The 11,924-nt window shown below is 50.0% G+C and overlaps 1 protein-coding gene across 1 annotated transcript in view; it reads right to left on the minus strand.

Moving 5' to 3' along the window:
* The window catches only part of TOM1 (target of myb1 membrane trafficking protein), a 48,215-nt gene extending 36,861 nt beyond the window's left edge, over positions 1 to 11,354 (minus strand). Inside the window, exons 1-6 of the mRNA XM_007953982.2 lie at positions 11,346 to 11,354; positions 9,063 to 9,145; positions 5,270 to 5,348; positions 4,132 to 4,281; positions 3,627 to 3,761; positions 3,304 to 3,450 (exon numbers count right to left, since the gene is read on the minus strand). Coding sequence (XP_007952173.1) covers positions 3,304 to 3,450; positions 3,627 to 3,761; positions 4,132 to 4,281; positions 5,270 to 5,348; positions 9,063 to 9,100 — 549 coding nt within the window. The 5' untranslated portion in view covers positions 9,101 to 9,145; positions 11,346 to 11,354. The remainder of the gene's footprint in view (positions 1 to 3,303; positions 3,451 to 3,626; positions 3,762 to 4,131; positions 4,282 to 5,269; positions 5,349 to 9,062; positions 9,146 to 11,345) is intronic.
* Positions 11,355 to 11,924: the final 570 nt, after the last annotated feature.

The raw sequence follows: 11,924 nt of genomic DNA on the forward strand, positions 1-11,924 counted from the left end.
GCAGGGTCCAAGCGTGCCATAGGCTAGAGACCATTCCCAAAGGCTTCACCTTACATACAGGAAGCAGACCACATACCCAAAGGCAGCTACCCAGCTGCTTGTGGTAGATCCCACCATGGAGTTGATTGCCAGTCTCTTCATGGGGATTAACTACCACCAGCTGCCCAGCCACTCAACCAGGCCCAGCCAGGTTGACACACAAAGCGAACTACCACAGATCGCTTTACCAAACAAATTGACTTTCTCACAATTTAGGAGGCTAGATGTCTGAATTCAGAGTGCTGGGTCTAGGTGAAGGCTTTCTTTCTGTCTTGGCTCTGGAGGAAGATCTTGTCTCTTCAGGTTCTGCTTTCTTAGAGATTTCCATGTATCTTGGCATCAATCTTCTCCGAGTTTAGGAAGTTCTCAGTGCAGGGTTTCAAAGGACTTGCTCCATTCCTGGCTATTCTGTCTTGGTAGCAGTGAGGTCCCTCACCTCTCTGCTCATTTCTCTCTCATTTTTTCTAAGATAAAAGGTGTAACTCAAGCAAAGGTGTGACTTGAGTAAGGGTGGGACTGGAGTAAGGATATGACTTGAGTCACATTCTCTTATAACGTCCTTTTCTCAGACACACCCCACACTAATCCTACCTCATTAACACAAAGAGGTTAGGATTTACAACACAGCACAGAAAGGAGGATAATTAACCCCACATCACAAAATGGAGGACAACCACAGAGTACTGGGGACCATGGCCTGGCCAAGTTGACACATATTTTCAGGGGATACAATTTCTGCAGGATACCCTCTCCTCCACCTAGGATAACTGGGACCTTGCCCCAGCCCTCCTCCTAGAGTAGCAGGGATCTTACCCTCTCTTTCCTCCTAGGTTCACAGGGATCTTGTTCTCTCTCTTCCTAGAGTAACTAAGATCCCACGCTCTCTCTCCTCCTAGGATAATGGGGATCCTGCCCTCCCTCCTCTTCTCCTAGGATAACTGAGATCTTGTACTCTTCCCCCTATTAACTAGGATTGTGTCTTGTTCCCGGCCTGCTTTAGTGTTCCAGGGTCCACCCTGAGTATGAAACTTTGATTGAGGGTCATCCTCCCCATGGAACACTTGGTCCATGGGGTGTTCACAGGCTTTCCAAGGTCTCATGCTTGGGAAGACATTGTAAGTAATGTTACACAGTTACTTTAAATAGGTTAGGTTGTGAGAGGCCACTGGCTTATGTGTCTTATGCCGTAGGACTCTGGGGCAGTTAATACGCTAATACACTGCATACACTGTTAACTTCCAGGAGATCAACACGAGCCTTGCCAAAATTTATTTGACTGCAGAACCCTTTCATCATGGATTATCTCATGGGTCTAATATTAAGTAGAACACATTTTGGAAAACGTTGGCACAAGCTAAATTGTGTGACCAAGTTATAGTTGATTTCAGAATATGGGTACCATTATACAAACTGATGATGGCTATGATAACAGCTACCACTTATTGACCACCTACTTTGTGCAAGCATTTAACTTACATCTCTAGTTTATCCTTTACTATTGTCTTATGAAGGAGGTCTAGTGGTGCAGTGGTTAAAGCATTTGGCTGTTAACCAAAATGTTGGTGGTTCAAGCCCACCAGCTGCTCTGTGGGAGGAAGATGAGGCAGTCTGCTTTCATAAAGATGTATAGTCTTGGAATCCCGATAGGGCAGTTCTACTCTGTCCTACAGGCTTGCTATCAGTTGGAACTGACTCAAAGGCAGTAGGTTTGGTTTAGTAGCTTTCACAGATAAGGAAAGGAGAACGGAGAGACATGTAGCATGTCCACTGGGGTTCAATGACATCTTCCAAAACCTACAAAATGTGTGGTATGTTTGGCCCATTTATGGAACACTCTTGGAATGAGTGAATAAAATGAAATGTAATGAAAAAGTACCAAACACAACCTAATGCATCCGAGTCAGATGAGACTTAAATACAAAGGAGTGCAGAAGCTGCATCAGTGCATGCCTGCATGTCCTAACATGTCCCCAGAGACAGAAGGGGGCGCTGAAACGACACAAGAACTACTCAGTTTTGTTCACTAACAATCTTGTCCCAGGAGCAAGCAGAACCCTAATCCACACACAAGCAGACTTTAGGCAAATCCATTACAATTACAACCTGGTTAGATAATTTTTGGACCACAGGGTGGTTTTTAGCATTTTAAAAATGCATCTTTAATGATTTTATCCAGTTAGCAAAACTTTTCCAGAAATATGTATAACCATGGGGGGTTGCTGACTTCATAACTTGCTATGAGATATTGAAGTACAGAAATTTCTCTTCAAATAGGTTAGGGTGTGAAAGGCTGCTGGTAAGTTTACTTGTTCCTAAGGCCAAATAATACCACACACCTGACTGGTGATGACTCATCTTTGGAAAGTTAAGTTTCACTTTTTCCATCATACACCTGTGTGCTTCTCACCATCACTCTTAGGAGCTAAGTATTTACACTCAACTGATGTGATGTGGCTGAAGTTTGTAAAATACCTCAAAAGTGCGCATCCCCATAGTACACAAGCCTCAACTGGCATCCCAATAGCCAAGTCTAAAATGACTGAGCAGCCAGCTAACACTGGCTGGGAAAGGCCCAACAAGCAGCTTCAGTACTTTCCCAACAGCTCATGGCCTGAACTCAGCTTCCAGAGGAAGACAGAGGCACAGGGAATGAACAAGTCAGTGTGCCACTGAGTCCGAGGTGGGTAAAAAGCTAGTCAAGGGGCTCTGAGAAAACCAGTCCCCAGTGCCTGACCTTTAGAATCTTATAGAGAGTAAACCTCAGACCTTCTTTCTGAGGTCTGTACGAAGTAACAGCAATGCAAAGGTTTTCATTTTTTGTGAAGATGTTTTAAAACTGTTTCAGCTAGAGCCTCTGTTGAAATGAAGTCTTTTATGATCACAGAAGTGAGGCCCACAAAGTCGATCTGCTGTGGTTGAAGGGGCCGCCTGCTGGGCAATTCCTCTCCATGGTACTCTCTGAGGGCCCCACAGAGAACAGTGGGAAAAACTGCCAAAGTACAGGACAGAGCCTGCTTAGAGTTAGAAAGACTTGGGCTTGAATCCCAGCTGTCTCTGATGAGCTGAGTGATTCTGGGCAAGTTAACACATCTCTCTGAGCCTCAGTTTTCTCCTCTCCAAAACGGAAGAATAACTCGTACCCTGTGGGGCTGGTCTGAAGACGAAGCGGAAACTCAACTGATACTAATTTCCTTACTGACAGGTGGTCCTTTCCTGAGGTGTATGGAGAAGGGGGTCCAGGCCCCATCTTGACCTGCTGTTTACCTGGTCAGGGGTTGGTGCTATGGGTGTGTCACTGAGCGGTGCAGCCGGGGTGGGCAGAGGGGTGGTGTGCTGGTGATAGTCCACTCTCTGACTGGCATCAGTACCCACAGAATCCTGTCCTGAAGGTGTTTCCGAGTTGAACACAGTCTAGAGGGCAAAAAACAGGATCAGCAAGGACTTCTGGAAAAGATAAGGGCCCCAGGGAGTCAGGGGCCAACAGGAAGTAGCTGCTGGTGATAACCCCTGCTTTCCCTTCCCACCGTTACGGAAGTTGTGAGGAGGGGGGATGGCCAAAGGGCCCATGGGGTGATGCCTCTCCTTACCCTCTGGGGCGTGTGGATGGGTGACAGCATGTCCAGGTCAGTCATGGGGAACTCCAGGCCCTTCCTCCGGAGGTCCTCGTAGACGGTGACGACACCTGTCAAATCGGGCGAGCTGCGGAACGCGTCAGCCCAGGACTGAGAGGGGGACAAGGGGACATGCCAGTGACCACTGCTCACTTTCTCCCCCAAGGGCCCACCTGTCCTGTCACTTGCTGGTTCTTTCCTTCACTCGCTGGCCCTTTGATTGCATTCACCCAAACAACTGACCCCTCCATAGCAACACACAGTAGACAAGCCTCCCCCCATGCACAGAATGTTCAATCAGGAGACAACCACAGACTATGAGGCATCCACGAGAAATGGAGTCTGAAACAAACTGAAAAAAGAACAGTAACGGGGGCACCTTTCTCCTTGGCCCAGACACCTAGAGCTCTCCACTGGGAAGGAGGCCCCCCACTGACGGCCCCTCTCCCAAGCCACCCCCCTGCCCTGGCCTGGCACTCACCTGGATGAGGTGGAGCACTTTGTCGTGCACGATGGTGGGTGGGTTGTTCTTAGGCAGGATGGTCCTCACCAGCACTCCTTCCACGAAGTCCTGGCTGGCCACCAGCACGTGGAAGCGGTGCCCACAGTTCTTAACACAGGTTTCCAAGACCTGGAGGGCCATGGGGTGCCAGTGAGTACCCCGGCCAGAGAAGGGGAGACACCCAGGTCACCCTTACACTTCAGGAACCCGATCCTTGCAGCTTTCCCCACATTCCAGGGAGGAGGCTGAGCAGAGGTATGGGGCTTCCTAAGAGAGACCTTGGCCTATGGAGAATTGGGGGAAACACACGGATTGGGGGCTTGTGTGCTGGAAGGCAGGCCATGAGGGCAGAGGGCAGGGTGCTAGTGGGAGGCCACTCACTGACCAGGGTCAGTGCCCACAGGATTCTGTCCCGATCGTGTCCCCAAGGTGAACACAGTCTAGAGGAGAGGTGGCCCTCGAAGTAGAAATCAGTAAGAATGTAAGCTTTCAATCAGGTGGTAACTCTGTACCCATGGAAATGGGATCAAACTTCCCTGCCTACTCCCCTGCAGGGGCTGCCTCTGCTTTTCAGCTTAACCTGGGTCACTGACATGTGAATGCTGCTACGACAGTGTCCTCTCCCTACTCTCCACCACCAGCAAACCCCTCCTGGCCCATCCTGCATGTGGAGCAATGTAGTGCTGGAGTAAGGTCTGTCCTCATTTCAGCCCCAGTGGTTGTTTTATGCTCATTCTGTTCAATGCATCAGAGTGCCAAGTAGAACCTGACGCAGCCTGCCAGGCTTCTGCCCCACCAATGCCCAGGTGACCAGCCTCTAAGCCATCAAGGGTCCTCTAGTCTAGGTTCTCCATGCCAGTGGTCCTGGAGGGATGTGGGGCTTCAGTGTGTCTGCTTCCCATGCCAGTGGGTTGGGGAGAAGCTTTCCAGAAGGCCTCTCTTGCCATTCCAAGGCTGCCAGAAGTGCAGACAAGATGGTGCTTTACCCATGGGCCTTTTCTTCCCAGCCTTTGGATGAGGAGCCAAGGGTAGCCTGGAGTGCCATTGGGCTTGAGGGGAGGCCATCCTCGCAGACCATGGTCCTGTCATGGGCCAGGTGGATGGATGGGGCACTCACCGTGAGAGCTAGCATCACCTCGTGGAAGTTCTTATTGCCCACGATTCTCTTCTTCAGTGCCCGGAAGGCATCTTTGGGACTGAGAAGAAGGACAAAAGGCAGCTGGTTTAGGTATGATGTTTCCTTATTCAATACAGGAGGAAGCTGCCTAAAACCAGTGGCTCTGGAAAGTGGGAAGGGCTTTCTCTACCCAGCTTCTCTGTGCCCCCACCTCTGTTTTGTGTTTTCAGGTCTGAAGCACATCAAAATCTCCTTGCCCTCCCACAATCCCTCAGGAGATCATGACAACTCAGCAGTGACTTTCAATGTGTGGTCACTGGGCCAGCTACAGTGGAATCCCTCCTCAGTGGGGGAGGTGTATTTATTAAAAATGTAGATTCCAGGAGTCCCATTCTAGACCACTGGCACCAAACTCTCCGAGGGAGAATGTGCACCTTACCCTGTCCTCTGGGGCTTCTTCTTACTGCCACTGAGTCAACTCTGACGCACAGCGACCCCCATTGGGTTTCTAAGGCTGTAAATCTTTATAGAAGCAGACTATCTCATCTTTCTTCCATGGGGTGGCTGGTGGTTCGAACCACTGACTTTTTGGTTAGCGGTCAAGTGCCTTAACCACTACCACCAGAGTTCCTTCTGGGGCTTCTTATGCACTGTGAAATTTGAGAACCAATAATCTGTAGGGATCAGCTCTGGGGCCTCGTCTTGGCCGGTTCCTCTATATAGTTTTTCTACCTGACCATGCTCCATTCAATTCTTATTAAGGACCCATCATGTGCCAATGACCATGAGGCTGGCCAGGTTTGGGTAGTGTTTTGCTCTGTTACACACAGCCTCGCCATAAGTTGGTGCCAACTCTATAGCAACTAACAACAGCAAGTGCCAGACACTTCACTAGGTGCCGGGGACATAGTGGTGACCAAGACCCACACAGCCTTGTCCCCAAGGATCATACCTTCTAGAGGAAACTCAAATAACAGAAGGAAATAATCAGGGTTCTGGAATGAGAAGGGCTGGTGTTGGGGTTAGGGAAGCCCTTCAACTGAGCCCTGAAGTATGAAAAGGTGCCAGCTGGGGGTGGGGGGTGGGGTTGAACAGCAGTTCAGGGTTGGAGGCAGGAGCTTGGTGCTGGGAGGAACTAGAATGCCACCCGCCCAGTGAGTGAGGAAGGAGCTGAAGAGGCCTAAGGGTCTGGGAGGGATGGAGGAGACACAGGAAGTGCAGTGGAGAGTCAAGAAAAGCCTGGTGACTGCAGCAGGCCTGCCTCGTCCTGTCCATACTCCACTGCCACCGTCCCCCATCAACCCTGTTGTGGTGTAGTCAATGAGTAAATCAAAAAACCCAAACTCACTGCCATCAAGTTGATTCTGACTCATAGCTACCCCCATTGGTTTCCAAGGCTATAAATCTTTACAGAAGTAGATTGCCCCATCTTGCTTCTGCAGAGCAGCTGGTGGCTTTGAACCACTTGCCTTCTGGTTAGCAGCCAAATGCCTTATCCACTACACCACCAGAGTACCTTAATTGATTAACACTCTGCCCTAGAAGCCTTTGCTCAGGTGATAGCCTTTACCCAGTACCCTGAAGGCCCCCAGCCTCCTGTCTAGCTGGTGGAGGCCCAGCTGAAACCCACCTCCACGATGCTCCCCTAGCCCCTTAAGTTTCCCCTGGATGTACTGCCACACGACACTGACCAGGTGGCCCGCTCTGGGTGGAGCAGCGGACTGCTATAGGTCAGGGACCATGCCCTCTTCTGAAAGGTCGCCTGCCAGAGCCCAGTGCTGCAGGAGCATGATCATCATTCCCCTGGTATCTGTCTGCCTGTCAGTCAGTGCTGACCCCTCAAGAGCTAAGTCAGGAGAGTCAGGAACCTTGACCCCGGTCCTCCAACAGGAGTGCTGGTAGGAAGAGGGCTTGGGGACCAATCCTGAACGGGAAGTGGAGCAGTGGAGACCTGTTAGGTCCATGTATGGAGATGAGGTGGCCAAGGTGCTATGACGACCAGCCCCAGTGTGAGGACACATCCATCAGGTGCCCAGGCAACTCCTTGCCTTTCCCAGGCTCCTTCTGCAGTGAGGCTGGCTTCTGTTGCAGACTTGGCCACTGGTCTGTGGGCCACTGCAGCTCTCTAAAGCGACCTGTGTGTCCACTTCTTGTGGGGTGGCCTAGAGAAAAGTGCCCCGTATTGGGAAACAGAAGTTTTGCCATTTCTGCAGATGTACTAAATGTTGGTACCGTACTAACAACAGAACGTGTACGGCCACAACCCAACAGGGGAGAGTGGCAAGTAAAGAGACTTGAAAGTTTAGATGAGAAATTCAGTCAAGTCACAAGCTTTTGCTCACTGCTGCGTTCTCATATCTTGTGCCATGCCGGGAACAGAGCAGGTGCTCAGGTAAATAGCAACAAGTGATCTTTCCACATTTACAAGGGAGATGGTCTTGCTGCCTTCAAGCATACAGCAGTGGCTTTCAACAACTGTGTTCATGAAGCAGCCAGGCCTTTCCAGAGGCTTGATGGGTTTTCTGCCTCCGTTTGGTGGCCCCACCCTCTCCCCACCACTCTCATTCCCTCCTCTACTCTTATGACTCCAGATGCAGGTGTGAGTGTCCCCTCCCTAATCCCCGGGCAAGCCCACAGAGCCTGGCTGAGGAAGAGACTGGAGGTTTCCCCCGCAGCCATGTGACCTCCTGACTGGGCCTGGACTCTTTGTGACTCAGCCCCCCACAGCCCCCCACCAGGCTGAGGTGAGCATCTCCGTCTTCTGCCTGCTTCCAGCTTGCCCCTCTCCACACAAAGCCCTACCTGGCTGAACACTTTCAGGACAACAGGATTATCCAGCGAAAACGGAGAGAGAAATGAAATCCTGCTCCACTGTTGATCCTCACTTCCCAGAACAGAGGCCTCAGCTGGCCACATTTCCTGAAGGACCAGTCCACAGAACCCGCCCAGCCTTCCCCGGGCCATTCCCTCAGGGGCTTGGTTTTACTGCTTTAAGCATCTAACAGAGCTTTGTCTTTGAGGACAAAGACCAAGAGAGGTAGTGTGACTTGTCCGAGGTCACACAGTGCTGGCTAGTCAGAGGTCAGACGCCAGGCCCCAGCCTTGGACTCATGTCCGGGCTCCTCTGCACTGAGGAGGGAGACCAGTGACCTGCATTGCGGAAATGCTCACCAACTGCTCCCTCTTCACTTTCACTACCCCCCTACTGGCCCCACGCCCCCGCTGGATTCCCATCTGAAGGAAGTGAAAGTCTGTTCTCAGCTCACAGAGAAGAGCTGGGGGTCCCTCACACACACCGCAGCACAGGCAGTACAGAACAGCACCGGGAAGCTGCCCCTTGTCCTCAGAAGATGCTGTGCGCAAGGCTGGGTGGTCACACTCACTCGGCTGGGCTGCTGCTCAGAGAGGCTGTGGTTTGTCACCTGGCGTGACTTTGAACTTGATATTTTGGGGTCTCACATCCATCCATGAGGGCTGGACTTGATTATGATTCTCAGTATTTAAAATGTCTCATTCCTGGCCCCACCCTGAGAAACTCAGCCTGAGGTGGGGTTGAGGAATTGTCTTTACAAAGCTGCCAGGAGACTGGGCTGCACTGTTAGATTGAGACCCGGGACCATGACCTCTGCTGCCCCTTCCAAGACCCAGCCAAAAGCCCAGGGTCTCACTGTGTGGCCACAGCAGTGGTGGTGCTGGAGGAGGCCCTCTGAATGTAGGGTGTGGCACTGAGGCTGGCTGTGCTGCACCACTGGCCACCCCCGGTATTCCCACCTCTCTGCGAGCACCCCCTTACCCTTCCTCTGTCTCGTTGACGATGTCACAGATCTCCATGTTGAGGGCCCAGTCTTCGCTCTGCAAGGAGCCATCTGTAGCTTTCTCTGAGGGAAAGAAACCTGAAGTCACATGGGTGCACGGAGGTCCCGGACAGACAATTCAAACAGTGGGGTGTGGGGTACAGGGTGGGAAGAGATGGGAGAAGAAGGAAAACAACAGGAGATAGGCCATGTACCATGTGGGTAGCATCACTGTCCCTTGACAGATGAGGAACCATAGTTCAGAGTCGGTCTACCAAGTGGATGAGCCAGGGTGGGGATCTGGTGGACTTGGCCTCAAAGTGCTTATTTTGGACAAAACAATATAGTGACAGTGTTTGGTTTTTTATAAACAAAATGTTCTTTCTTTGCTTTTTGTTGTCTTCTGAATTGGTAACCATGTGCATGGTTCAAAACGTGAAAAGTGCCAATGTGGTGGATAACGGGGATTGTACTTAGCTTCCTCCCTTCTCCCCCAATCCAAGTGGTGGATAACCAGAAGTACATCCAGCTTCCTCCCTTTTCCCCCAAACCCATTTCTAAAGGCAATGCTGCACCCAGCTTCTTCCACACTCTCCCAGAGACAATCTTCTTCCACCTGTGAAGGGAAGGACATGGTGCCATTGAAATCTGGACTCCGTTACCAAATGCCCTGGCTTCACCTTGTCTTCTTGAGTCAGTTTCTGTCCATCAACTGGACCGCTACGGACCCACGTGGCAGAACCGCTGATCATCAGAACAAGGCATCAAGCACAGCACTGGCACATCAGTGTTCAGTAAGTGATGGTGATGCTTTTTTTTCAATTGTGGTGAAATTCACATAACATAAAATTAACCATTTTAAAGAATGTGATGCTGTGGCATTTGTGCACTCAACAATGCACCACATTTTCATGTGGCAGTGGTTTTTAGGGTAAGAGTCACAGACCAGGACTCAGTGACAAGATTTCGAGGTTTGTCAAGGCCAGGGCCAGCAATCATTGACTGGGGACTTGATCGGTGGTAGGAAGTTCTGGGGTGGCAGCCTTCTGTGTGCTATCTCCTGTGAGAGACGCCCACCATTACTGTTGTTGTTATGTGCCATCGCATTGTCTCCAACTCATAGCGACCTTATGTACAACACAACAAAACACTGCCTGGTCCTGTGCCAGCCTCATGATCCCCACCATACGCGAGCCCAATGCCGCAGCCATCATGTCTTTTCATCTTGTTGAGGGCTTCGCCTCTGTTCTGGTTCCCTAGTGCCGCTCTGACAAGAAATACACCACAAACAGGATGGCCTTAACAAACAGGATTTTATTCTTACAATTTGGAGGCTTTAAGGCCAAGTGCAAAGTGCCAGGCTCTAGGGGCTGGAGGAAGGCCCCTCAACCTTGGGGTCCAGCTCCGCCTCCTGCTCCCGGCCCACTGGAGCCAAAGGCATTTCTTCACTCAGACAGCTGCTAGCTGCTGAGGCTGAGAAGCCCCAAGGTTGACAAGTAAAAAGGCATAGTCCCAATGTTACCAAACCACATGGCAGGCCATTAACTTAAGTTCATTGTAAGTCCCAAGGTCGGCACAGCATAGCAGGCTGCTGAGCAACAACACGGCTACATGCAGGGCCCAAGCATGCCACAGGCTAGAGACCATTCCCAAAGGCTTCTCCTTATATATAGGAAGCAGACCACGTACCCAAAGGTAGCTACTCAACTGCTTGTGGTAGATCCCACCATGGAGTTGATTGCCAGTCTCATCATAGGGAATACTACCACCAGCTGCCCAGCCACTCAACCAGGCCCAGCCAAGTTGACACACAAACAGAACCATCACACCCTCTTTCATTGACCCTCCACTTTACCAAGCATGACATGCTTTTCCAGGGAATGGTCCCTTCTGGCAACATGACCAAAGTAGGTGAGACAAAGTCCGGCCATCCTTCCTCCCAAGGAGCATTTCAGTTGCACTTCTTCCAGCACAGATTTGTTAGTTCTTTTAGCATCCACAGTACTTTTGGCATTCCTCACCAACACCATAACACAAAGGCATAAACTCATCTTCGGTCTTCCTTATTCACTGTCCATCTCTCCCATGCATATGAGGCAACTGAAAATATCATGGCTAGGGTTAGGCGCACCTTAGTCTTCAAGGAGATATCTTTGTTCTTCAGCACTTTGAAAGAGGTCTTTTGCAACAGATTTGCCCAATGCAGTATGTCTTTTGGTGTCTTGACTGCTGCTTCCATTGGCATTGACTGTAGAACCAAGTAATATGAAGTCTTTGACAACTTCAATCTTTTTTCCATCTATTGTGATGGTCCAGTTGTGAGGATTTTTGTTTTCTTTATATTGAGGTGTAATCCATACTGTAGGCTGTAGTCTTTAATCTTCATCAGTAAGTGCTTCAAGTCATCCTCACTTTCAGAAAGCAAAGTTGTGTCGTCTGCGTATCTCAGGTTGTTCATGAGCCTTTTTCCAATCCTGATGCCACATTCTTCTGCATATAGTGCAGCTTCATGGATTATTTGCTTAGCACATAGACTGAATAAGTGTGGTGAAAGGATACAACCCTGAGACACTCTCCTCCTGATTTTAAGCCATGCAGTATCTCCTTGTTCTGTTTGAACAACAGCTTCCTGGTCTATGTACAGGTTCCTCATGAGTACAATTAAGTGTTCTGGAATTCCCATTTTTCTCAATGTTTTCCACAATTTGTTATGATCCACACAATCAAATGCCTTTGCATAGTCAATAAAACACAAGTGAACATCTTTCTGGTATTCTTTGCTTTCAGCCAGGATCCATCTGACATCAGCTATGATATCCCTTGGTCCACATCCCCTTCTAAATCCAGCTTGCATTTCTGGA

This window comes from Orycteropus afer, unplaced genomic scaffold (assembly GCF_000298275.1).
Source record: "Orycteropus afer afer isolate SDZICR_OR568_19922 unplaced genomic scaffold, OryAfe1.0 scaffold00421, whole genome shotgun sequence".
In the NCBI taxonomy this organism is placed as follows: domain Eukaryota; kingdom Metazoa; phylum Chordata; class Mammalia; order Tubulidentata; family Orycteropodidae; genus Orycteropus; species Orycteropus afer.